The following is a 23,848-nucleotide window of genomic DNA, read 5'->3' on the forward strand; positions in this document are numbered from 1 at the left end:
ACCAATTAGGTATGAAAGTAGAGGACTGCCTGTATATAATTTTAGTGACTATTCTATTTTTCATGGATTTATAGAGGTCCATTTATCCAGTCTAGAATTTATGCATTTATGTGGTAGGAGTTATGTCGAATTTTAAACCTGATGATCATCTAAGATGGCAAACATGATCAGAAAATAATCATTCGGGACACATGTTGCAATTCCACAATATGCTTAAAATTGAAAAAAAAATGTTTTTCAAGAATGAAGATGAAATTATATTAAATGGCCAAAAATGTATAGTAAAGCACTTATACCTTGTTTTTTTAGCCAGTTTTTATTGGTTTTAAAGTTTGTTTTTACTTCTTTTAATTGTGAAATTTTTTCTATGTTTTAGCAAGTTTTATTTTTTCATTTTACAGATATATCCTTTTATTATTTATTATCAGTATTTAGTCATTTTATTATATTTATTATTTTGTTTTTAATTTATTTCAGTTTTACTGGTTTTACCATATTTTTTTAACACTTAGTTATTCCAGTAGTCACCATTAGTTATATTTTAGGTAACTTTTTGTATATTTTATGAGTTCTATACATATATAAAATAGAAATAACTATGAAATTTATACTGTAATTTCTTACATAATTTTAACATTATTTATAATAAGAACTGAAGAGGGGCACTGGTCTGAAATGCATTTCCTTTCATAAAAAAATAGAAAATAAAATCTACTTTTTCCAGAAAAGTGTTCCTGTATGATAAGTTCTCTGTGCTTAATTCCAAAAAACAAACAACTAAAAGAGACAACAACAAGCAATCAAGTACCTGAAATTAGTATTAACTATAATGTAAAGATTCAAATGCATGTACTAAATAGACATATATTCTGTTACAATGCTTTGGTATAAGTCAGCAGAAATAAATAATAACAAACAGAATATGAATAAGTAGAATTTTAAGTTTCATTTTATTGTACTGAACATTTCTGGATGAAGTTATTTTTTGGATATTCTTATATTGTTATTATGTTGGGTTAAGTCAAGTCATAGTAACCAAAACAGAAATTAAAGAAGTGTATCAGTGTGTGTGTCTGTATTCAGGAATTTTCTCACAATATGACATGTATTCAATATAGTGGCCTTCTGTAGTGTGATGTAAGTGTTTCTATTCAATTATAATGTGCCCAGGCTTTTGTGTAGTGTGTGTGGTATGACACCTGTAGAGAGAACAACAGGTACAATAAGCACCCTATCCATCCTCCACAGATGCCTTATTTCCTGGGCGAGTTCTGTGTACTTGCTAATTTTTTCGTTTTGTATATTGTGAGTGTTTGAAATGGATATGTCTATAATGTATGTGATTTTACTGTGGCCGTCAGCCATATTGTTTTTTCGTTTTAGTTCATAAGTTATAAATACATATACATATATATATATTTTCTATCTTTCTTCTTCCTTCATTTCTATTTTCTTATTTCCGTTCCTTCCTTTGTCTCAACAATCCAACCGTTATCGCTGGAGGGGAGGATTACCCCTTCTAAGAACTAAGTAAGAACAAAAGAAGGGAAAAAGCCCTGGGGGTTATGTGGTGGAACAAGAGACACTTTTTCGACTGGATCTTGAGAAGGACGGAGGTGCGAGCCAGCGATCGACTCGAAAGGGAGAAATCGAAAGAAGGCTGCAGGACCATCGAGGCCAAAAGAACATAGATACGAAACCTAGAGAGCACTGATGGAATTGAAGAACGTCAACGGCACACAGCCGGACAAGAAAGGAAAAAGAAAAACAGCTGCTATTGTGGAAGTATACTCCAGCGAAAATATCGATCAATGTGAACCCGGGTACCTTCTATCTGTCTCTATATACTTTCCGTCTTTCCTAAGTCTATCTGTTCCCGTTCTCTTTAGTTTTTAAAGTAGATATAAGTTTACTTTTTAAGTCAGGTGTAAAGGTCTTGTGTTACGCGCGTGGGTGTAATTGTTTGTACATGGCGACCCCCCTTTCCTCAGTGAAGTTATTCCAGTTGGGATCGTTTGTAATCAATAAAGAAAAGAAATGTGTTCCAGAAAAGAAATAAAAGAGCGTTTAATTGTATATAAGCCTCTGTGTTCCTACTTGTAACGTTTATTCACGGAATTACAAACCTCTCTCCACGAACAACCACATTACTGTGTTTGTCAATGAGTGTGATGTCTGGTCTGTTGTGGTAAATTGTTTTATCTGTGATTATGGCTCTGTTGTAGTACATTTTGTGCGTGTTGTTTTTCAACACTGTCTGTGGAATATATTTGTAGTATGGTTCGTGAATGTCTATTAATTTGTATTTCTTTGCAAGCTCTTGGTGTATTATATTTGCTACTTGAGTATGTCTGTGTAAATAATCTGTCTGTGCCAAGAGCTTGCAACCAGAGGTGATGTGTTGTATAGTTTCTGGCATGACGTGACATTTTCTGCATGTGTCATTTGTGAGTGTTGCATCTTTGAGTATGTGTTTTCTGTAGTTTTTAGTATTTATGATCTGATCCCATATGGCGATCACAAATCCTTCCGTCTCCCCAAAGAGGCATCCCCAAACTAACCAGCTGTTTGATGCAGTTTTGTCAACAAAATCCTGGGCCAGATCATAAAGGTGCCTGCCATGGAGTGCCTTTCGAGCCCACGATTGCTTAATGGTGTCTGTGCTTTTTATATGTTGTGTTGTGTCCATATGATGTGAGTGTGAGTTTAATGGTGTGTTATTTGAGTCTGCTAGAGTTACTGCTTTATGTAATTGTGATGTTTCTTGTTTTTTGTAGAAAAACTCTTGCAGTGACTGTATTTGTTTGTAGTGAAGGTTAACTATGTCAATTAGGCCATGTCCGCCATCTTTACGTGGAAGGGTTAATCTTTCTGTGGCATATTTAGGATGATGTTGTTTATGCTTAGTAAGTGTTGTTCTTGTTTTCCTTTGGAGTTGCTCAAGATCTGCGTGAGTCCAATGTATAACTCCAAAAGAATATGTGAGTACTGGGATGACATATATGTTTATTGCTTTAACTGTGTGTTTTGCATTTAACTGTGTTCTGAGAATAGCATTTAACCTACTTTGGTATTCTTTAATTAATCTTTGCTTTATTTGTGCATGTTCTGTTAGTTTGGCCTGTTGGAATCCTAAATACTTGTAGAACGCGCCCTCTTCCATGGATTCAATAACGTCTCCATTTCCAAGTGCAAAATCTTCTTTCTTCAAAATTCCTTTTTCTATGTGAAGTGTTTTGCATTTATCTAGGCCAAATTCCATTTGTATGTCCTTGGTGTATGAATGTGTGATTTGTAGGAGTTGATGAAGTTGTTTTTTTGTGGATGCATAAAGTTTTATGTCATCCATGTACATGAGATGTGACAGTGTATACTGTGTTGTTTTTTCATGCCTGATATTGTAGCCATATTGTGTGTTGTTTAACATGTTGGATAATGGGTTCAAGGCTAGGCAGAACCAGAGAGGACTCAAGGAATCTCCTTGAAAAATTCCTCGCCTAATAAAGATTTGGTTTGTTTTTATGGAAGTGTTATGAACCCTGAGATGTAGTGTTGTTCTCCAGTGCTGCATAGTGTTTTGAAAGAATGCAATGAGTGATGGATGTATTTTGTACATGTGTAGGATATGTAGCAGCCAACTGTGTGAAACACTGTTGAATGCTTTTCTGTAGTCGATATATGCCATGTGTATGTTTCTGAGTTGTTTGTGTGCTTGCCTTAGAATGACTGAATCTGTGAGTAACTGTTCTTTGCATCCCCTGTGATTTCTACGGCAACCTTTTTGTTGTTCCGTTAGAATGTCGTGTTCTTCAACATGTTTGTATATTTTGTTTGCGATACAGTATGTCAATAATTTGTAGAGTGTTGGAAGACATGTAATTGGTCTGTATTGTGTGGGGTCTGTGGTATTGTTGTTTTTAGGTTTCATGTAGGCGATGCCCTGAGTAAGAAAATTTGGCATGTCTTGTGGGTTGATGATAATGTGTGTTAGGTGTTTAGCTAGTTCCTGGTGCAGTGATACAAACTTTTTGTACCAGAAATTGTGAATGTTGTCTACACCAGGTGTCTTCCAGTTGTGTGTTCTGTTAACAGTGTATTGGAAATCATGTATGTTTATTTCAGCACAGGGCATAGTTGGTATGTTGTGCAAGTTTCTGTTCTCCTCCTTGATCCAGCCTGCTTCAGCATTGTGCGTGACAGCACTGGACCAAAGAGAAGACCAATATGTTGTGAGTTCTTCTTCTGTTGGTGTGCCACTGTGCTGTGTATCAGTGTTTGCTTTGTTATTAATTTGTCTGTAAAAGAGTTTTTCATTGTTTGTAAATAATTTATTTTTTTGTTTTCGTAGTGTACATGTTTTGTATCGTTTGAGTCTACGTGCTTTGGCAGCAAGTCTTTGTTTTAGTGTATCAATGTATTCTGTAATGCATGTGTTGTGATGTTCGTGTTTTGTGTGTGTTTTTATTTTCTTGAAAATGTTTTTGAGCTGTTTCCTTAATTTGGGTGTTATGTTGTTTTTAGTGTATTGTGTCAGCCTGCCTAATTGCTGTCTAATGTCATTTATTTGTGTTTCTATTCTTCTCTGCCAGGCAGGCTTGTGATAGAATTGGGTTTTCTGTGTATTTGTCTGTGATTGTACTTTCAATCCATGGTGTGCCACTACTGTGACTGCCCCAGCATAAACTAATGTATGAATGTCTGTGAGTGTAAAAATTGAATGAATGTAGTGTGGTATTAAGTGAGTGTTTACATAATTTAGTGTTTTTCCTACTTCCTTTGATGTGTTGATTTTTGGTATTCATGGTCGTTGTGTGGGATCTGTGCCTGTATATTTAGTGAGTGTTTCCTGAAATATAAGTGAGAGCATATTAACTAAATCCATGTCTATGTTATTAGTGATGGATGAGGAAGTGTCTGTAGTATCATTAGTGGTAATTGTTGTATGTGTGTTATTATCAATGCTTGTTGCTGGATTATCCTGACAGGTTATGTGATCTTCATTAATGTTAGATGTTTCTGTCTGTTGATGTATTTGATCAGCAACCTGTTGTTTGATAAGTTCAAGTGTTGTTTGTGGAATAAGGTTATTGTGTATAATTGTTCTTTTTCAATCAACAACCCTTTGTTCGATGACAGTGAGATGAGAATACTGTTGTGTGGATCTATGGTGTAGTTGTTGTCTGTATGCTGTCATGTTTGTTTCAAGTTTTGTGATGGTGTAGTAAGTACGGATGATAAACTCGTTCATTTCTACTGTCCATTTCATCCGTTGGTATGGTTTTCCAGCCTTTGTGGTCTGTGGATGCATTGCCACAGAAACACCGAGGCTGGGTTGATTCCTCACATCTGTTGAGGGCATTGCAGTAGCCATGCTTGGGCCGGTGCTGCTTTTGCCACCAGTAACCAAGGGAGACTGTGACCTATTTTTCGAATGTGAGCCTCTGCCTAACCCACGAACGCGAACCTTGTTAACCCGGGCGACGTCCGAGCCGGTATCACACTTTGATCTAGTTATTACCATAATAAATATCACCACAGAATGTGTGTGTGGTCACTCTTAGCTTCATTTCTCCCCATAGACCTTACTGGCATGGGTGTCCCTACCAGGAGCTTGTGCTCCAGCCTGCATTGCCCTATGGATCAGTAAAATTACTGGGCTCTCCCACCACGACCAGGTGGTGACCACGGGAGAGTTGTTGTTGTTGTTATTATTATTATTATTATTATTATTGTTGTTATTACCAGTTTTTTCCCTGGAGGTGGTCCATATAATCCTTTTCTTCTTCTTATTAATTTCCCCATTATAATCTTCTGAGTTTGATTAGCAGTTGTTTGTGCAGAAAAATTTATAATAAGAGGTGAATATGTCTCTCTGTTCATTTTATTTAAAAGGAAATTCTATAAATAAAATAATATATATATATACATAGAATTAATGGAAATGACATTTAGTAAAATTGAAAAAATAAAAAAAATGAATATGTGTTTCATTTAAAATTAAAAATAAATTTTATGATTTTTGTTTTACAGCTTGATGAATTTAATAATTACTTACGTTTTATTAATTTTGTATGTATTTAAAATATAAGAAATGGAGAATTATATTAAGAGAATAATTTTATAACACAGTGATTTAGTAGTTTAATTTTATTTATTTTTCGTATATTTAAAAAAATCTAGTAAACTGTAAATTATAAATAGTTTATAGTTTAAATTTACTTAACTTACTTTTAATATACATAGATTTTCCTGTTCCTGTTGGTCCAGTTAATAACATCTCTTTTTGTTTGTTAACTAACATTGATATCAAATATATATAACGAACAGTATCCACTGTAGGAATAAGAAGTTGATGAGATTCAATATCTTGTGGTAGAGGAGTAACCTTCATTAATTCTACTTTCCAAGGCATCCATTGTCCGGGTAGTGAGAAATCCTAAATCACATAAAACTTTTTTATTATATCAAAAACATGCACTTCCTCCAAAATGTTTTTTTTTAACTTTAAGCTATAGGAAATGTTTAAAATATTGGAAAATATTTTCAGTTTTTTCAATAGTTAATTACCTTTTGAACAAATTTATAATCATAAACAAGTTCAATATTTGGAATTGGATAGTCTAAAATATAGTCAAGAGGATAAGAAGTTTCAGTAAATCCATATCTTTCACAAAATTCTTCTGATGGCTCACCCTAATCAAACATAAGTACAATAATTAAATTTCATTTCTGAATTATTAAAAGAAATAATAACAAGTTTTCATGTACTGTACATATAAAAAGTCATATTATAACAACAGTGATGTTAATTCTTGAGACGGTCTTGCCTCAAGATAGTCTCAAGATCATTGTAATAATGTTTTAGTCTCATCTTGGTTTTGTGAAGTAGTGTCTCATCATACTGGTCTTACTAGCAGTGTCTTGCATTGGTCTTAATTCCTTTTTTTTTATCTATTTGGCATTTTATTATCATATTATAACAGTATCAATATTGAGTTTTTTGATACAATGTTTTCCTAAAATGAAAGTTGTCTCAAATGTTTAAAACCAAATCATAATGAGGAAAATAAAACATATATCTTATACAGATTACAAATGCTTTTATTTTTGCTATTATTTCAGCATTATAAATAATCAGTGCTGTAGGAATGATTATCACTGTCACCTTCTGCAACATGCAACAGCAATGATTGCAGTTGCTGTTATATTTTGCAAAAGGTGACAGTATTTTCACTGTTGCACAAATCATGTGTGACATCCTAATTAGTTTGATGAAACAAACTTCCAAAGCAGTATTCCAATAAATCATCATCTTTCTATGTCACTATATTCAACACTTCACATTGGTCACCCTTGCAACTAGCACAAAGGAAAATTGTTTGGTGTCAATTAGGGTTTCTTATTTCCCGGTCTTTTGCTTGTCCCGGGATTCCGGGATAAAAGTGAACTGTTTCCCGGGATCCCGGGAAATCCCGGGATATAATAAATTATTTTTAAAATATAAAAAATATCTTGAAATCGAATGATATCATTATTTTTCATTTTTTAAAGTAATTTAAGTGTTCTACAACCTCCAAAATCGTATTAATAATGATGTGTAAAATATGTATTAAAAATACCTTTGAATTACGTAGAAAATTCACAAATAAAAAAAAATTTGTTAAAGTTTGTTCGAAACTGCTTATAACAAAAATTGCCTACGAATTGAGTTAAAAATTTAAAGAAAAAAACTGAACTTTGATCAAACTTCTAACTTAGAAAATGATATTTTTTATTTAAATAAAACATAATACAAATATTACTGTAAATTTTTATAATGAGATTTTAAGAAACAAAGATGGTCGATACTCCGATCACTCAATCTGGTTCTTAATTTGGTAATAAAAAGTCCTGCTGCCGAGAATGCCCTTTCTGATTCAATCGATGTGGGTGGAATCGTTTTTAACGCATTTAACAGAAGACAGATGTTGTGTGTTTTTTCACCTGTAGCCTCAAAGATTTCTATTTCGTTCTCGAGACGCGTTTCAGTACTGCTTTTGTTGTCCACTTTTCTTGATCTGTCTATCTCAGCTTCTTTGATAGCAGCATCAAGCTTTTCAGCTAAAGTCATTGCAGATGAGCTTGCGACATCTGGTAGTTGATCTGTATCACCGGAAGTAGAATCAGTAGATACTTCAAAAAGACGATCTAACATCTGTTTTGCTGATAAAATTAACATAGTCTTGGTTGGTAAGGCTGGCAAACTTTTTTCACTTGGGAAAGTTGAAACTTTTCCATAATTCTTTCCACTATTGAGATATTGTATGAGGCCAGTCAGTTTTACATTTCTTCTCTCTGCTATGCGTCGAATAAACGACTCTTTTAGTCTTCTTGAAAAAGGTGTGTTTAGTTGATTTAACTCATTTATAATAAAAGAAAAAATACCTTCCGATGAAAGTAAAGTCGATCCTCTGTTGCCAAGCTTTTCTGCTCCAGCTTTTAATGGCTGCAGTGATGCCACGATGTCACGAATTACAGTAACTTCTTGTTTGTCAAGATCAAAATTGTCCGTATCTTTATTACAGTCAATGATTGCTTTCGATATGGATGATCTTATTTTAATAAATCGCTCTAACATGGCTAAAAGGCTATTCCATCGGGTTTTGGAATCCAGAAATAAGTGCAAATTTTTCCCATGTTCCTGTTCAACGTATTTTTGTAAGATGTTATTCTTTAAAGGTGATTTGCGAAAAAATTTTGCTATTTTTCTAACCTTATTAATGATTTGAGAACAGACGATTTCATTACCTAGTGTGTCATGTAATTCAAATGAAATATCTATATCGAAAGGATCTTCAGCCAAACGCTCACACAAAACACTTTCAAAATCAATACTATAACTAAAGTCTTCTTCATCTTTCTCAATATCGTCATTGCGCTCTTCATCTTCAGTTTGAATTTCTTCAGAAAGAGGGACTGCTACTGAAGTGGTTGACTTTTGGTACAAAACATCACATACCGCTAAATGAATTCCGTGTGCATAACATAACTGATGCTCACATTCAATTAACCTTCCAAATTTCACCATTACAGCTGCACCATCAGTAACACAAGCCACCACGTGTTTTTCTAAAGATATGTGAAATTCTTTTAACTTTTCTTTGATTACTTGGACAGCAGTTTCTGCAGGTAGAACATTGGAAATCTTCACCATTCCTAAGTTCCAAAATGTTCCGTCACTTTTGTGTATGTTTATATTTAAATACCGGCGATTGTTTAGTGAAGTATATTCATCCAAGGATAAACTAAACCTTGATCCTCCATTTATTTGGCTATCAATTTCAGAACATAATCGTTGTTTGATTTGTTTGTAATGCGAATGGATGAGATCCATTACATCTGATGGATTTTTTGGTAAAGTGTATCCTCTGTCTGTCAATGATTTTCTGATGAACTCACTTTTTGTAATAGAGTTGATAGAGATGCCATCTAAAGTCGCAAGTTTTGTTACTATTTCTTCACACGTTTCTTTTTTAATAAAAAGCGATGGTAAGGTTTGTTGAGAGGCTAATCGCTTACTGCTAGTTTCTCCAGTTTCCTCGGCTGTACGCTTAGTACTAGTGACAGATAATTTGTCAATATTATGCTTGTTACGCAGATGTCTGATAAGGCCGCTTGTTGAAAAACCTTTACACTTTATCTGTGTTTTACATTCATTACAGGTTGCAAATTCTTGTTTCAAATCCTTAACGAAATATTTCCAAACAAATGATTCTGACATTCTTGATTAAAGGGATTGGTTACGAACAAAATAAATTATAAATTATAACGTAGTATAAATGTAGATAATAGGCGATTACAGGAAAATCCTTGAGTTAACTCGCAGCTCACAAATTCACAAAAGGAAGTGTGACATATGCACAATTTATAAATAATTTTAATTTCAGTTATTCACATCAGATTTGTTAAATTTTACAGGATTGTATTATCTTTCAACTTTAGGGGAGTAAAGCTTTTTTTATTTTCTCCCGCGAAAGTAATAGATTCTACTAGTCCCCCACTTTGAACGACAACAAAGTGCTAATCGTTTTATTACTTTGTTTTCAAAAACTCCCTTATCTGTCAGTAGTGAGTTAAATGACTAACAAATTGTTTTTGCACTCGGGGGAATGTTTTCTTTTAAATTTAACAACTAGTATTGACAGTAATGAAGTCTATAATTTTGTTTTTAATAATTAAAAAAATATTGATAAAATAGCCAAATAAATGTTCGGGTCACAATTACTAAATGGTATTGCTACGTAATAAACATAGATTTTAATTGTTGCAAAATTGAAAGTATTAAATTTGTAAATAGCGTCCCAACTGAATAAAGTAATGAATAATCTGCCAAGTATTGAATAATGTCACCGTAGTGTGTCTGTAAAAAAGCAAAGTAAACTACAACACGGTTTCATCAGAATCAAAAGTATTAAATTTCTTATCGTGTTATGATCGCGAGACAGCACAGCGATAACACCGAGCGAGAAAATCGCGTTGTCAAAAAAGCTGCAATAACTTATTTGAAATTAATTGGGATTTGGCCGGTCATTGAAACCAGGAGAAAAAGATAGAATGTGTAGTATTATGGTAAAGGTTAAACGTTCCACATTGTTATTTTATTCAATTGCAATTGTGCTCATAATAATCGCGAGAATACAGAGCTCTCACTCTGCCAGATAATTCACTGCAGGTGGTAGTAAGGAATTGTTTTTCGCAAAATTTCTGTAAATATATATATATATACAAATTTTTAAAACCTCTGTTGGAATCACTTCAGAACGTATCAATTGAGGATTACTACAAAGCCCGCAGTTCAACAATTATTTATTTTTGAGACATATAAACAAAAAAAACTAATAAGCAGGCTTAAATTAATAAATATAAATGCATTCCGGCATTCTGACAGTTTATGAGTTAATTATACTTTCTATTTGTAAAATTTCTTCAATCTTAACACAAAATAAGAAAAAAGTGAACTTTTAAAAAAATTGCGGGATTTCCCGGGATGTGAAAAAATTTCTCGCGGATTATTTCCCGCGTGCACGGTGCACTGTAAAAAACAGCACGCGAGATCCCGGCCAGTTCCTGTCTTTCATGGACTAAACCCTCTAGTGTCAACTATCGCAGCTCTGCCCCTCCACACCAGGGTTGCGATAGCTCTGGTTCTACCAAATTACCTGGAATACTGAGAGAGCTCCAAGCTCATTGCAGTTACTGATGTGGCTAGAAAGAACAACTGTGTAAACATGGTTTAAGGAATCAGAATGTTTCACCTTTGTCTTGATCTTGTCTTGACTCTGTTTTTAGGTCTTGGTCTTGAACTTGCAAGTTAAGATCTTGTTTAATATCATTGTATAACTGAATTATTAATTTGATAAATACAGGGTGATTCAAAAGTCACAGAAATTTTTAAAAATTAATAACTCACAAACTATTTACAGTAAGATGACAGAAATGCTTAGAAAGAAGCGGTATTTTTTTGTGTAATAAAAATTTTAGTACCAAAATAGTTACATTTCTTGCCATAATCTTTCAGTTTCTTGCCATAATGCCTTCAGTTTCCTACAGCGCCATAGATGGCGCTGTAGGAAACTGAAAGCATTTGTAATTTGTTAAAATCAAAATAAAAATATTCTTAGTGTAAGCTCTAGTAACAACTACAGGAATAATGTAATCTTATGAAGTGCCATCTATGGCAAGAAATGTAACTATTTTGGTACTTGTAAAGTACTTAATTTTAGTATCTTAGTGTGAGGTTTGCCGAACGACTGCGTTAGTCAGAATGTCGCGCGGTCACGATCCACGTGTGGGAGTGAAAGAAACTCTCAAGAGACAGGTTTTCATTCGTAACCCGTTTATATAACAAAAGGTGCTTACAACTACAATATACTTTTATCAGCGGCGGCGTTCGAGTCTTCTGGGCCTTCTCTCGGAATCGAAAGTCCACAAGAAAAGTCCTCCGATGTTTCGCAGGAGTATGATGGCCTCGGGGCGCACTGTTCAGTTTCTCGAGGGAGAGTTCCGGAAGCAGGGACGATTCAAATTACAGGTGACAAATCCAAGGGAGTGGGTGACCTTCCAAAAGAGATGTAATCCAACTGCCGAAGATCACGGGAAAAAAACCCCGTCGTACAATCGCGAGACAAAGCTCTAAGAGCCAAGAACCGAGAGAACTAATGACCGAGAGAACGTCACATCCCTTTTTCTCAGGGTTTTTATAACTTTCTTTTGAGTCCCAGATCGAACATTCCGATAGGTCGATGTCGATTTGCCTCCGCTCTCTAATTGGTCCCCCCCCTCGTTACGCATTGTAACGAGATCGGAACCCCGGTCGTCGGATGAGTCAACATCGACTGACAATTCGATTCCTACCGAAGATGTTCGATCTAAGTACTCAAATTCATCTATTGTTTCAACCTGAGAAGAATGACTTTCTCAGAAATTTCTACAGACATGTCCTTTTATGGACATGTAATATTCACTTTTCGTTTAACTATTTTTTTTCTTGTCTGACGGTTTCTTTTTACAACGTTAATTTATAATAACAACAATTATTATTATTTGCTTCTATACAAAAATTACAAAAAAAAATTTTCTTATTTGCACAAATAGTAGGCCCACTTCCGAAGCTTCACAGGGCTCTCCGCCATTTTTAAAATGTTGCTGTGGAGTAGCGACATTTTACCTGAGAGCGTTGTACGCTGTCAGTTCATTCTCCGCTTGCTTTTCTCGCGCCCGTTTGGTTTCGCGTGACATCACATGACTATATCCGAAGGTTTCTACAAATGATCAAATAACAATCACGGTTACATCGAATAACAAATTTTTAACAAATTATAAATTTTTCCGACAATTTTAACTTTTACATTTAAGTTCTATGCTACATTTCTTTCCTTTTTTTTGTGCAACGTTTACGAACATTTGGTGTTGTATTCAATTCGATTTGAACATTTAAATTACATTTGTCGGTACGCAAACATTTTATGTTTGTAGACTGAGCAATTCATAACAATCACCATATTCCATTTCCATTTCTGAAAAAGCCGAAAAAGGGGTTTTAAAATTGAATATGTCCACGTTTCTTTTCAGGTTCTTGGGAACACAAACAGGGATTCGATATTTAGTTCAATCGGTCTGTCACATGCAAAATGTAGAAGCTACTTCCGACGCACGTGGACATGTAGAGTCCGAAGATCACGTGTCATCTGTAGGTGTGCTTTTCTTCCTTTCTCTCGAAGTTTTCCAACAAAAAGGTTTTTCTTCCTTTTTTGGACATTTGGAGTGGACTACTCCATTTCCGTTCTGAATCGTATGAGTATGATGGGATGTCTGCACAGACAGTGAAAGTTTGTGTGTTCCCCATTTTCTCCTCAGACATACCAGTTTTCTAGATGTCAGTCTTCTGAACAAGAGACAGTTATCTGTCATCGGAGTTGATGCAGATTACCACTAATCGAGGTCATGTAGTTCGAAGATGACAATTTCTTCAATTTTGACTCATTCTGTTGAAAGTTCGACGTTTCTTGGACCTTTTCTGATGATGATTTCAACTTTCTCTTTTCGAATATCGTCATTTTCTTCCGAATCGGTTCTTTTGACGGTTGCTTTGGTTGTGACAGACAGTTGTTTTGCACGCGTTTAAAAATGGGAGGGAAAAATTTTCCTCATATTCCGATTATATAAATTACTCAATCTATGACAGATATTTGCGCTCGTGTTTCTCTCGCGACAATTTTAAACTCGTAAAACGCTGGTGTACACAGAAAATTTCACATTCAAGGTTTACAAAGTTGACATAACTAATAATTCCGCGTTCGCGACATAAAACAGAATCTTTTTTTTTGCTTCACAAAAAAAAATTTGTTTATGTAGTAGTTGTTAATGACTCCTCTTCCTCATGATAGTCTCTTTTGCTGGGTGAAAGAGATTACCATTTACAATCTTTGAAGAGTCCGATAGGTGTAGGTGGCGGCAGGCGCTCGTGACCCTGGCCTCGCGGTAAAGCCCTTGTTACTTCCGCATCTGTTCCCATCTGTTCAATCGGTAGTGTGATTTTTGACGAGGTCGGAAGAACCCATGGATATTCTTGCACAGACCCCCGACTTCTAAGGGCATAATTATGTGAAGGTTGTGCTGTGGATGTCTGTTGGTTGCCTACCAGCGTTTCCGTTGTGTCTGGTTGGTCCGATTGAATTGATTCTAAAATAAATTCATCCCAAGGGTCTCTAGATATAGGCGACTGATGTTCTGAGGCGGATGACTCGGTAGCCTTTGCTTCGGACTTAGTTTCGTCCGTCGCAAAAGATCCGAATTCCATACGCGCCAAAGCGGGCTTCATCCGGTTAGCGTGAGTGTGCATCCTTTTCCCGTTATGCACATGCTGGACGATAAAGTCGACCGGACTTGTCTCCGCTACTATCCTATAGGGTCCTTGCCATCTTGGAGCTAGTTTTCGCTTTAATCCCGATGGAACCGTTACTTCCGTTACGAAAACTCTGTCGCCTATAGAAAACTTGTAGGGCTTATTCCTTCGCTGTTGATACGCATTTCTATCCAGTGCGGCTTTTTCTGCATGTTCTTGGGCCAGCTTGTGTGCTATCGCTAGTCTCGCCCTCAGTTCGCTTGCATAATTTTCGCTAATATCGTAACTCGGTCGGTTGGGTTCAGTTACGACATCAAATGGATAAATTGGGTCTCTTCCGTACACTAAATAATATGGCGTCTCGTTGGTACTGGAATGAACGGTGGTGTTGTACGCGAATAGGGCGTAAGGAACCATTTCATCCCAATTGCGCTGGTCTTTATCTACATAATGCGTTAGTATATCTATTAAGGTTTTGTTTAAGCGTTCCACCATGCCGTTGCATTGTGGGTGGTATGCAGTGGTGAGAAGTCTTTCTATGTGCAAGAGATCACAAACTTCTCGCATCATTTTCGAAGTAAAATTTGCACCTCTATCAGTCAATAATTGTTTGGGGACTGAATGTCGTAAGATCACTTGTGTAACGAACGCTTTGGCGACGGTTTTAGCAGTAACGTCTGGTAATGGCACTGCTTCTGCCCATCTAGAAAAGTGATCTACAAAAACTAAGAGATACTTGTTGCCATTATTAGAGGTAGGAAAAGGACCTTGTATGTCTAAAGCTGTTCTCTCAAATACCTTTGTGATTTTAGGGAATGTTTGTAAGGGAGCTTGATGTCCGTGTAGAGGACGTCGTCGCAAACTACATTCCTGACACGTCTGGCAATAATGTATGATGTCTTTGTTCATTTCAGGCCAATAAAACTGCGTCTGTAATTTTTTTCTCAGCTTCTTCGCGCCTAAGTGTCCCGAACTTGGAATATCGTGGAACAACTTCAAAACGTATTCGACCAAAGTTTTAGGGATGACTAATCTGTCCCAAGTTTCGTTTCTTTCCGGGTTTGTCTTTCTATGATATAAGGTTTGATCTGCGTCTAAATAAAATTCGCTACTCATCTGTGTTCAGACCCTGTTCCGACGGGGATAGGTTTTCTGTTAGGCGTCGTCTGATTTCCTTACAAAAAGGGTCCTCCGATTGTTGTTCCCGAATCTGAGCCTTACTATATATTGGGTGCATCTCAATTATTGGAGCTATAGGTACTCGACTTAATGCGTCCGCATTAGCGTGTGCTTTTCCTGGACGGTGTATGATCTCAAACTGGTACTCTTGTAATGCTAAATTCCAACGACTCAGCCTTGAACTTTCGTCTTTGACGTTGATTAGCCATCTAAGCGGTCTGTGGTCAGTTATGATTTTAAATTTTCTACCATAGAGATAAGGTCTAAAATATTTTATTGCCCATATAACTGCTAGACACTCTTTTTCTGTTGTACTATAGTTTCTTTCGGCTTCCTTGAGTAACCGACTAGCATAGGCTACAGGGAGTTCACCCCGCTCGTCTTCCTGCGATAATACGGCTCCAATTGCAGTGTTCGATGCGTCGGTTGCCAAAATAAAAGGACTACCAAAATCTGGTGATCGCAAAAGGGGAGCAGACACCAAAATTTCCTTAAGCCTTTCAAACACCTCTTCGTGTTCTTTGGTCCAGTGAAATTTGTTATCTGCCTTTAGCAGGTCTGACAAAGGCTTAGATATTCTTGCATACTGAAAAATGTGCCTCCTATAGTATCCCGTTAATCCTAAAAAGGCCCTCACCTCACGCTCATTGCTTGGTCGAGGGAAGTTTTTCACGCATTCGATCTTCGAGGGGTCGGGTCGAATCCCTTCTTCCGAGATTTCGTGCCCTAAAAATTTTATCTGTCGCTTCATAAAACTGCACTTTTTTGGCTTTAGTTTTATTCCAGCACTTGCTAGACGTTGAAAGACGAGTTCTAAGCGTTCTAGATGCGAGTCAACGTCAGAACTAAACACCATGATATCGTCCATATAGACTAAGCAAATTTTGTGTTTTAGACCCGTTAATATCAGATCTGCAAGCCGTTGAAAGGTTGCAGCTGCATTACAAAGTCCCATAGCCATCCGGTTAAATTGGTAATGTCCTGATGTGGTACTGAATCCGGTCTTTTCCTTCGTGTCGGGATTCAGGGGTAGCTGCCAATACCCACTTAAAGTGTCCATTGTGGAAAAATACTTTGCCTTCCCAAGTAAGCTTAATGACTCCTGGATGAGGGGCAAAGGGTAAGGATCTATTTTTGTTACTTTATTTAATTGCCTAAAGTCCACCACAAATCTCCAATTTCCATCACGTTTCTTTACCAAAAGAGCTGGTGCCGACCACGGGGAGCTGGACGGTTCGACTACCCCGCTGTTCACCATTTCGCTTACTAGATTATCCATTAATTCCCGCTGAGCATACGGAATGCGATAAGGAGCACGATATATTGGTGCACTGTTTCCTGTTTCTATTGTATGTTGAATTAAATCGCAATACCCTAAGTCAAAGTCGTGCTTTGCAAATACTTGCTGATATTTGTATAATAAATCAATTAAAGGGGTTAATTTGTCCTTACCTACTTCCTTCAAATCAAATAAACTAGCAAATTGGGCTCTGGTCATGGGATTCTCTTCCACCCGAGATATCCTATCTTGTTTCGCCTCCTCCTTTGATTCTTCTTCCGCTTGAAAGTATGCGCCTACTTTACTTCCTCGTTTTAGCTTTAGGGGCTGCGTGCTTACATTCATTATCCTTATGGGAACAGTTCCGTTTTTGGGGACCTTCACTAACACGTTAGCGACTATCAGATCCTCCCTTTCAAGTGGACATGGTTCAACTACACCTATCTGTCTATTAACGTGCTTGCCACATACTCTCCCTTCTATAACGACTTCTGACCGAGGGGGAATGGTGGAGTCGTTCTTTGCTACCACCACTCTCTGGTCATTTTCCTTTTGACTGCTCTTTTCTACAACTCTTCGCTCTAAATTTTTTTTGTTTTCTTTTCGTTTTTTTCTTTTACTCACTTTGCTACCCTCTCTAAAATCGTTTGTTCGGGTTAAATCCCTCAAATCTCCTTGACATAGACTATCCTTCCCGTTCTTTTGTCTTTCTACCATTGCAAACTCGCTGTCATTCTTACTCATGTTACGTGGGTTATTAACATTATTATGAAGGTTCGCTAATCCCCAGAATGTAACTTCGTTACCGCTAGGGAAAATAAGCTTCGCGTTTTTTATCGAAATCGTAAGGTCGTATTTCTCAATCACGTCTCTACCTAGGATCCCGTCATTAGGTTCTGTTATTTTGGAGTCCACTACATAACAATCGTGTCTAAAATTCAATTGCCCGATTCTAAATGCTAAATCGAATTTTCCGAGCGTCTCTATTGTGTGTCCTGTGACACTAAGTAACTCTACCTCTCTGGTTTCAGCTTTCTTTAACTCGCGTAAGTTCGAAAAGAAATCTTTTGATATCAAAGAAACTGCCGCGCCTGTGTCTATTGTTAATTTCGCTCTTTTATTTTCGATTTCACAAACTAAAGTGCAAGGGGGTAAATCTTCATTTATAAATTTAGATTCTCCGACACCCGATAAACGAGTAGCTTCGCGCGGATAATCTACTATTTGCTCTAAATCTCGACGCTGTTCTTTTGCTTTCACCGAAGTTATTCTACTTCCGTCTCGATTAAACCTTACACTATCTTTATTTAACTCCTGTGATACATTATTTGTTTGCCGAAGGCTTTCCTCCGGACTGGGCAGCGCTAAGTATTTAGGAAAGGTCGCGTTATCTAAGGCCCGCTGGGCATTAGGGTTGTTTACGAACCAGCCTTGCGCGTAACGCGTCGGGTTAAAAGGCAAATATTCAGAGTTCTGATCATTCCTAGGTCCTATCTGTCTATACTGTTCTCGATAGACTGGCATTTGTTCCCGATATCGCGGCGAAAACGGATTATTTATAACAGGAACCTGCCATTCTGGAGTGTTAGGGTTTCCTCTCCACTCCCCTCGATTGGGCGGAGGGAAGGTATCTTCTCCATACCAATCGGGTAGTGGGGGCGACGCATAAATTCTACTGTCTAACCAATTTGAAGTAGATCGCCGATAATTTGTTGGTCTCCATTCGAAATTCGGCCTACAAGGAAATGAATTATATCCGGAGTATCGTCTAGAAGGAATCTGGGCAGAATAATTTAATGACGATCGGTTATTTGTAGGAAAACGCGGTTGTTGTAAGCGCTGCGGCTGCGCGAATCGGCATTGAGAGCTCGAATAGGTATTGGGATTACCTACTTCCTGTCTCCCTCGTAACGCGGGTGATGGCATTCGTCTATTTTGTTTGGATTCTCCTGCTCGCGTACTAGTTGTTTGCGCTGTCGAGGACCGATTGTCTAATCTCTTCCCTAACGTTTCTATCTGTTTAGCGATTTGACTTATTTTCGCTTCTAATGCATCTTCCTTATGGGGTTTTGTCTCGTCGGCTTTCGTTGGGGAATTCTCTGCAGACTCCTCTACGTTTCCTATATAATTCCGCTGTTTGTTAGTCAATTGCTCTATTGTTTCCTCTCTTATCGCTATTTTTAACGCTTCCGAAAATGTAGCTGGGTCATGGGTCATTACGTTACGTTTCATTTTTTCATTTAAGCCGTGCAAGAATTGAATGCGGAGCTTCTCGTCCAATTCCTGTTGCTGACACCGCTTGATAATGGCATTTTCTTGCTCGTTTGACCCGGTTCGATCTACAATTATCGCGCTAACTAACGTTTGTAACCTAACGGCGAATTCTTGAACTCTTTCATCTTTGCGTTGCGTACACGCGTGGAATTTCTGTACCCTAATAGAATATGGTTCTCGGTCAAATCTACTTATCATTAAGCGTTTAAAGCTTGCGTACTCCGTTACTTCCTTCATTTGGAGGTCGCGCCACGCAAAATCTCTCGCTATCCCTGTTAGTTTACACTTAGCAATGCTTAAACATTGTCTAGGGGTCCAACCTGCTAATCCTGCGACTTCCCCTAACGTATCGAAAAAATCTGTTACGCGCCCCGCGTCTCCCGAGTAGGTAGGTATCATCCCACTAAAGGCTGAAAGGGCGCTAATTGAGCCGCCTCCTAGGTCGCGAGTCGGCGCTGGAAAACCTGTCTCTGTTTCCATGGTTCTTTCCCACTTTTCTCTCGGCTGCCTCAACAATTATTGTGGGACTGAAATTGTTTGCAATTGTTGCAAAAATAATCAAAATGATCCCGCTTTCTGACACCAGTGTGAGGTTTGCCGAACGACTGCGTTAGTCAGAATGTCGCGCGGTCACGATCCACGTGTGGGAGTGAAAGAAACTCTCAAGAGACAGGTTTTCATTCGTAACCCGTTTATATAACAAAAGGTGCTTACAACTACGATACACTTTTATCAGCGGCGGCGTTCGAGTCTTCTGGGCCTTCTCTCGGAATCGAAAGTCCACAAGAAAAGTCCTCCGATGTTTCGCAGGAGTATGATGGCCTCGGGGCGCACTGTTCAGTTTCTCGAGGGAGAGTTCCGGAAGCAGGGACGATTCAAATTACAGGTGACAAATCCAAGGGAGTGGGTGACCTTCCAAAAGAGATGTAATCCAACTGCCGAAGATCACGGGAAAAAAACCCCGTCGTACAATCGCGAGACAAAGCTCTAAGAGCCAAGAACCGAGAGAACTAATGACCGAGAACGTCACATCCCTTTTTCTCAGGGTTTTTATAACTTTCTTTTGAGTCCCAGATCGAACATTCCGATAGGTCGATGTCGATTTGCCTCCGCTCTCTAATTGGTCCCCCCCCTCGTTACGCATTGTAACGAGATCGGAACCCCGGTCGTCGGATGAGTCAACATCGACTGACAATTCGATTCCTACCGAAGATGTTCGATCTAAGTACTCAAATTCATCTATTGTTTCAACCTGAGAAGAATAACTTTCTCAGAAATTTCTACAGACATGTCCTTTTATGGACATGTAATATTCACTTTTCGTTTAACTATTTTTTTTCTTGTCTGACGGTTTCTTTTTACAACGTTAATTTATAATAACAACAATTATTATTATTTGCTTCTATACAAAAATTACAAAAAAAAAATTTTCTTATTTGCACAAATAGTAGGCCCACTTCCGAAGCTTCACAATCTCGGAATACCGACATATATATGTATGATTACGGTCGGTGAATCTATCCCAGTATAACCTTACGTGATGTACTTCATATCGCGGATAGTCTGAGATGTAGTCATTGCCATGATATGATCCTGGGCTTTTAAGCGTGCACCGAAAGATTAGTAATAATAACGATAAATACCAAGTCAAATCAAAAGTTCAAATATATTTAATTAATAACTAGAACGTACTACGTACAAATGTCAATAATTCCAAACAAAATTTATTAACGAAAATCAACAAGTCAACCCGACAATAAACTTAGCTACTTAGCTTAACTTAATAGTAATTCCCCTTTGAAATTCGACAAATCAAATACTTAGAAACTATGAACAATAATCTCTTACTAATTAAACGTCTATCCGTCACCTCACTATACGAAGAAAACTATTTCCTCAATCCTTTCGATATCGTCAAATCGTCAATCGAACTCCTCTTTAACACCTTGGATCGTTCCAATTATCAATCTGGACTTCTATCAGAAAATACTTCGCTTTCGAATTAACCTCGCTCTCACAGTCGCCATCTATTTGGAATTCACCTCAGTTTGGAAATCACCTCTCCTTCTTCGGTTAATGTACGGGTTTTATACTGTGACGGTGACGTCACACTTGAGCTGGGTTACTCCTCTTATTTACATTACTTAGTTGCTAACATTAACTTTCTGTTCTGGCAGCTTTAAGTTTCCGACAAAGCTTATAAACCGTTTACAAAATATTTATCATAATTTTCTGGGATGTTTAAGACGGTTTATCAAGTATTTCTCTACTAGTGATTGTGGGGACTCCCCCCTCCATTTTTTTTCTGCGGACTGTTACTTCCGCCGGGCAGCGCAAGTGCGCAAGATTTTTCCTATGGCGCTTATTTCTCCGTGAGTTGTTTTATCTTCATTTTTCATTACTAACAAGAGAGTGGTGGGGAACCTTCATCCTAAATAAACATAAACCCCAAACAAAAGATAATAAAATGGAAATAATAATAAAATAAAAATAACGTTCAGACTCAGTTCCTTACAGTACTAAAATTTTTTTACACCTAAAAAAATCCTGCTTCTTTCTAAGCATTTCTGTCATCTTACTGTAAATAGTTTGTGAGTTATTAATTTTTTTAAATTGCTGTAACTTTTGAATCACCCTGTACACTATCTGTGCTTAACATTTATCACACATTCCAGAAGCATTTGTTTTGAAATTTAAAGTTCAATAAAAATTTTACAATTCAATTATTTGAAAATACAATTTGAAAAAATTGCACTGTCCGATTTGTATGTCTGTTCTTCCTTAATTTCGAGAACAATGTTAGATAGGCAAAAGTAGAAACCACAAATGAAAAGCTTAGAGGGGCAGGAGGCCTCAATTAACCATATATAAACTTCCTGTGTAGACTGGAAGTCCTATGAATTCAATTCAAAATTTTTCCCTGAATAGAATTATAAAGATGACTAGTGTGACCAGAGGGTTGGTATCTCCTTGATACCTTGTCAGGACTGATACCACCAAGTCCCGGGTGACACAGAAGTCAAGACAGCATATACGGAATGGTTATCTGAGCAGTCGCATACATAGGTTATTGGATTTGCGGATGGAGATGATGAGGAGAGGAGAGGCAGTGAACTGGAAGTAACTTACTTGACTACAAGGGTTAACAGCTCAAAAAATTAATTTAATGTAGATGGGAAAGCATACATGGCTGACTGATCGAGAGAGAGAGAGAGAGAGAGAGAGAGAGTTTACATGACATCACGAGTCATTATAAATACCCAGTGCACTGGGTACAGATTTTCCAAATGGTGGTGGAGTCACTGGTTGAGGTCTGGGATGGTCTCTAGAAATGTCTCTGTGGCCTTCAACTTCAGATAGACTTTAACTGCTGTTCAAGTACATGGACTTGAACAGAAAGTGCTTCTCCAGGAACATTCTTCAGAAGTGTTCCTGGGAAAGCACTGAATTTTCAGGGAGGAACAGGTGGCGACGATAAACCTTCTCGAATGGCACTAGGGGATACTCTCCCAGACTCTCGACATCCCCAGTTCCTTGAGTTCTTTCTTTTATATTTCCAAGTCACATTGTCCCTTTTCACCAATAGGAAATTTTTTGTTTTAGTTCCTCATGACGCATTCTGAGTTCCCTGGGAAAGGAAATGACTTCGAGGGAGAGAAATGCACTCATCCTCCAGTAATAAAACAAAAAGGTTTTTGTTTCTGAGATTTAAGTAAATAAAAATTAAGATAATAAATGAAGGGGATACTATAAACTACCACCTATGGAATTTCGGGTCTGAGTATATATCTGAACTCAGGAGACCGAGACGAGTTCAACGATATATCCTACTTTTGGACCAGAGATGAAAAATAATAAAGTTATCATACTTTTTTTCAGCGATCTGACGCGATGATAGGGAGTCGCGTCACTCTCTCCGCTAAGTTGGCCTCGCTATCGCAATCGAGAGTTTGCGTCGCTTGCCGTTAAAATTGCCTTTAGTACACGTTCCCTCCCCCATTTTTTTTACTTTGTTCAAGAACTACCGTGAATCAATAACTAGTGACGTTTAGCACATGGCAGCCTGCCGGCGGCTCCCCTCTGGGAGATCAGTCAGGAGCATGAACAGTGGGAACGGCCGCCATGTTCGCTGCCATAAGTAACAGTAACTGAAATGGCGATTGCGCAATGATCGAAAGTCACGTCGCTCTCTCCGCTCTTGTATTGCGTGTTTAACCCTACTGGAGATGACCGTAGTCCGACATCATGGTTTGCAGACTTTACCGCAAGATGGCAGTACTAGCAACTATAGTGCCGTCTTCATGAGAGCATTAAAAAAGTATGGTAACTTAAAAAGTATGAAAACTTTTTTATTTTTCGTCTCCAGTCCAAAAATAGGGTACTGTTGAACTCGTCTCGGTCCCCTGAGTTCAAATATATAATCAAAGTCCTGAAATTCCATAGCTGGTAATCTGTAGTACACCCTAAATGAATTTTTCTTTTGAACATTTCGTCGAATCTGATCTCTCACACTAGCTTGACTCAGTTGTTATCAGGGAAAGTATGATGTACAGGGACAAGACACTACTAATTTGAGCTGGAGAGCATAAATTTAAATTAAATAAATTAAGAATACAATTAAAAATTGCAGCCTGGCATTGTGATGATGTCATAATAAATAAATACTCATTTGTTTTCTACTTTCACAACATTCTAAAAAATTTGTTGCAGTTGTGAAACTGCAGATTTTAGCA

General features: G+C 37.4%; 1 protein-coding gene across 6 annotated transcripts in view; it reads right to left on the reverse strand.

Annotated features, from left to right (window-relative positions):
* LOC136974588 (dynein axonemal heavy chain 7-like) overlaps nucleotides 1-23,848 on the reverse strand; it is a 158,084-nt gene that overhangs the window by 117,685 nt on the left and 16,551 nt on the right. For all 6 annotated transcript variants that reach the window (XM_067269506.1, XM_067269505.1, XM_067269508.1 and 3 more), the window contains 3 exons: nucleotides 6,568-6,693; nucleotides 6,229-6,436; nucleotides 5,743-5,897 (listed from right to left, as the gene is read on the reverse strand). In XM_067269506.1, coding sequence (XP_067125607.1) covers nucleotides 5,743-5,897; nucleotides 6,229-6,436; nucleotides 6,568-6,693 — 489 coding nt within the window. The remainder of the gene's footprint in view (nucleotides 1-5,742; nucleotides 5,898-6,228; nucleotides 6,437-6,567; nucleotides 6,694-23,848) is intronic.

The sequence above is a fragment of the Centruroides vittatus genome, unplaced genomic scaffold (genome assembly GCF_030686945.1).
Source record: "Centruroides vittatus isolate TY-2023 unplaced genomic scaffold, ASM3068694v2 contig_351, whole genome shotgun sequence".
Lineage (NCBI taxonomy): Eukaryota > Metazoa > Arthropoda > Arachnida > Scorpiones > Buthidae > Centruroides > Centruroides vittatus.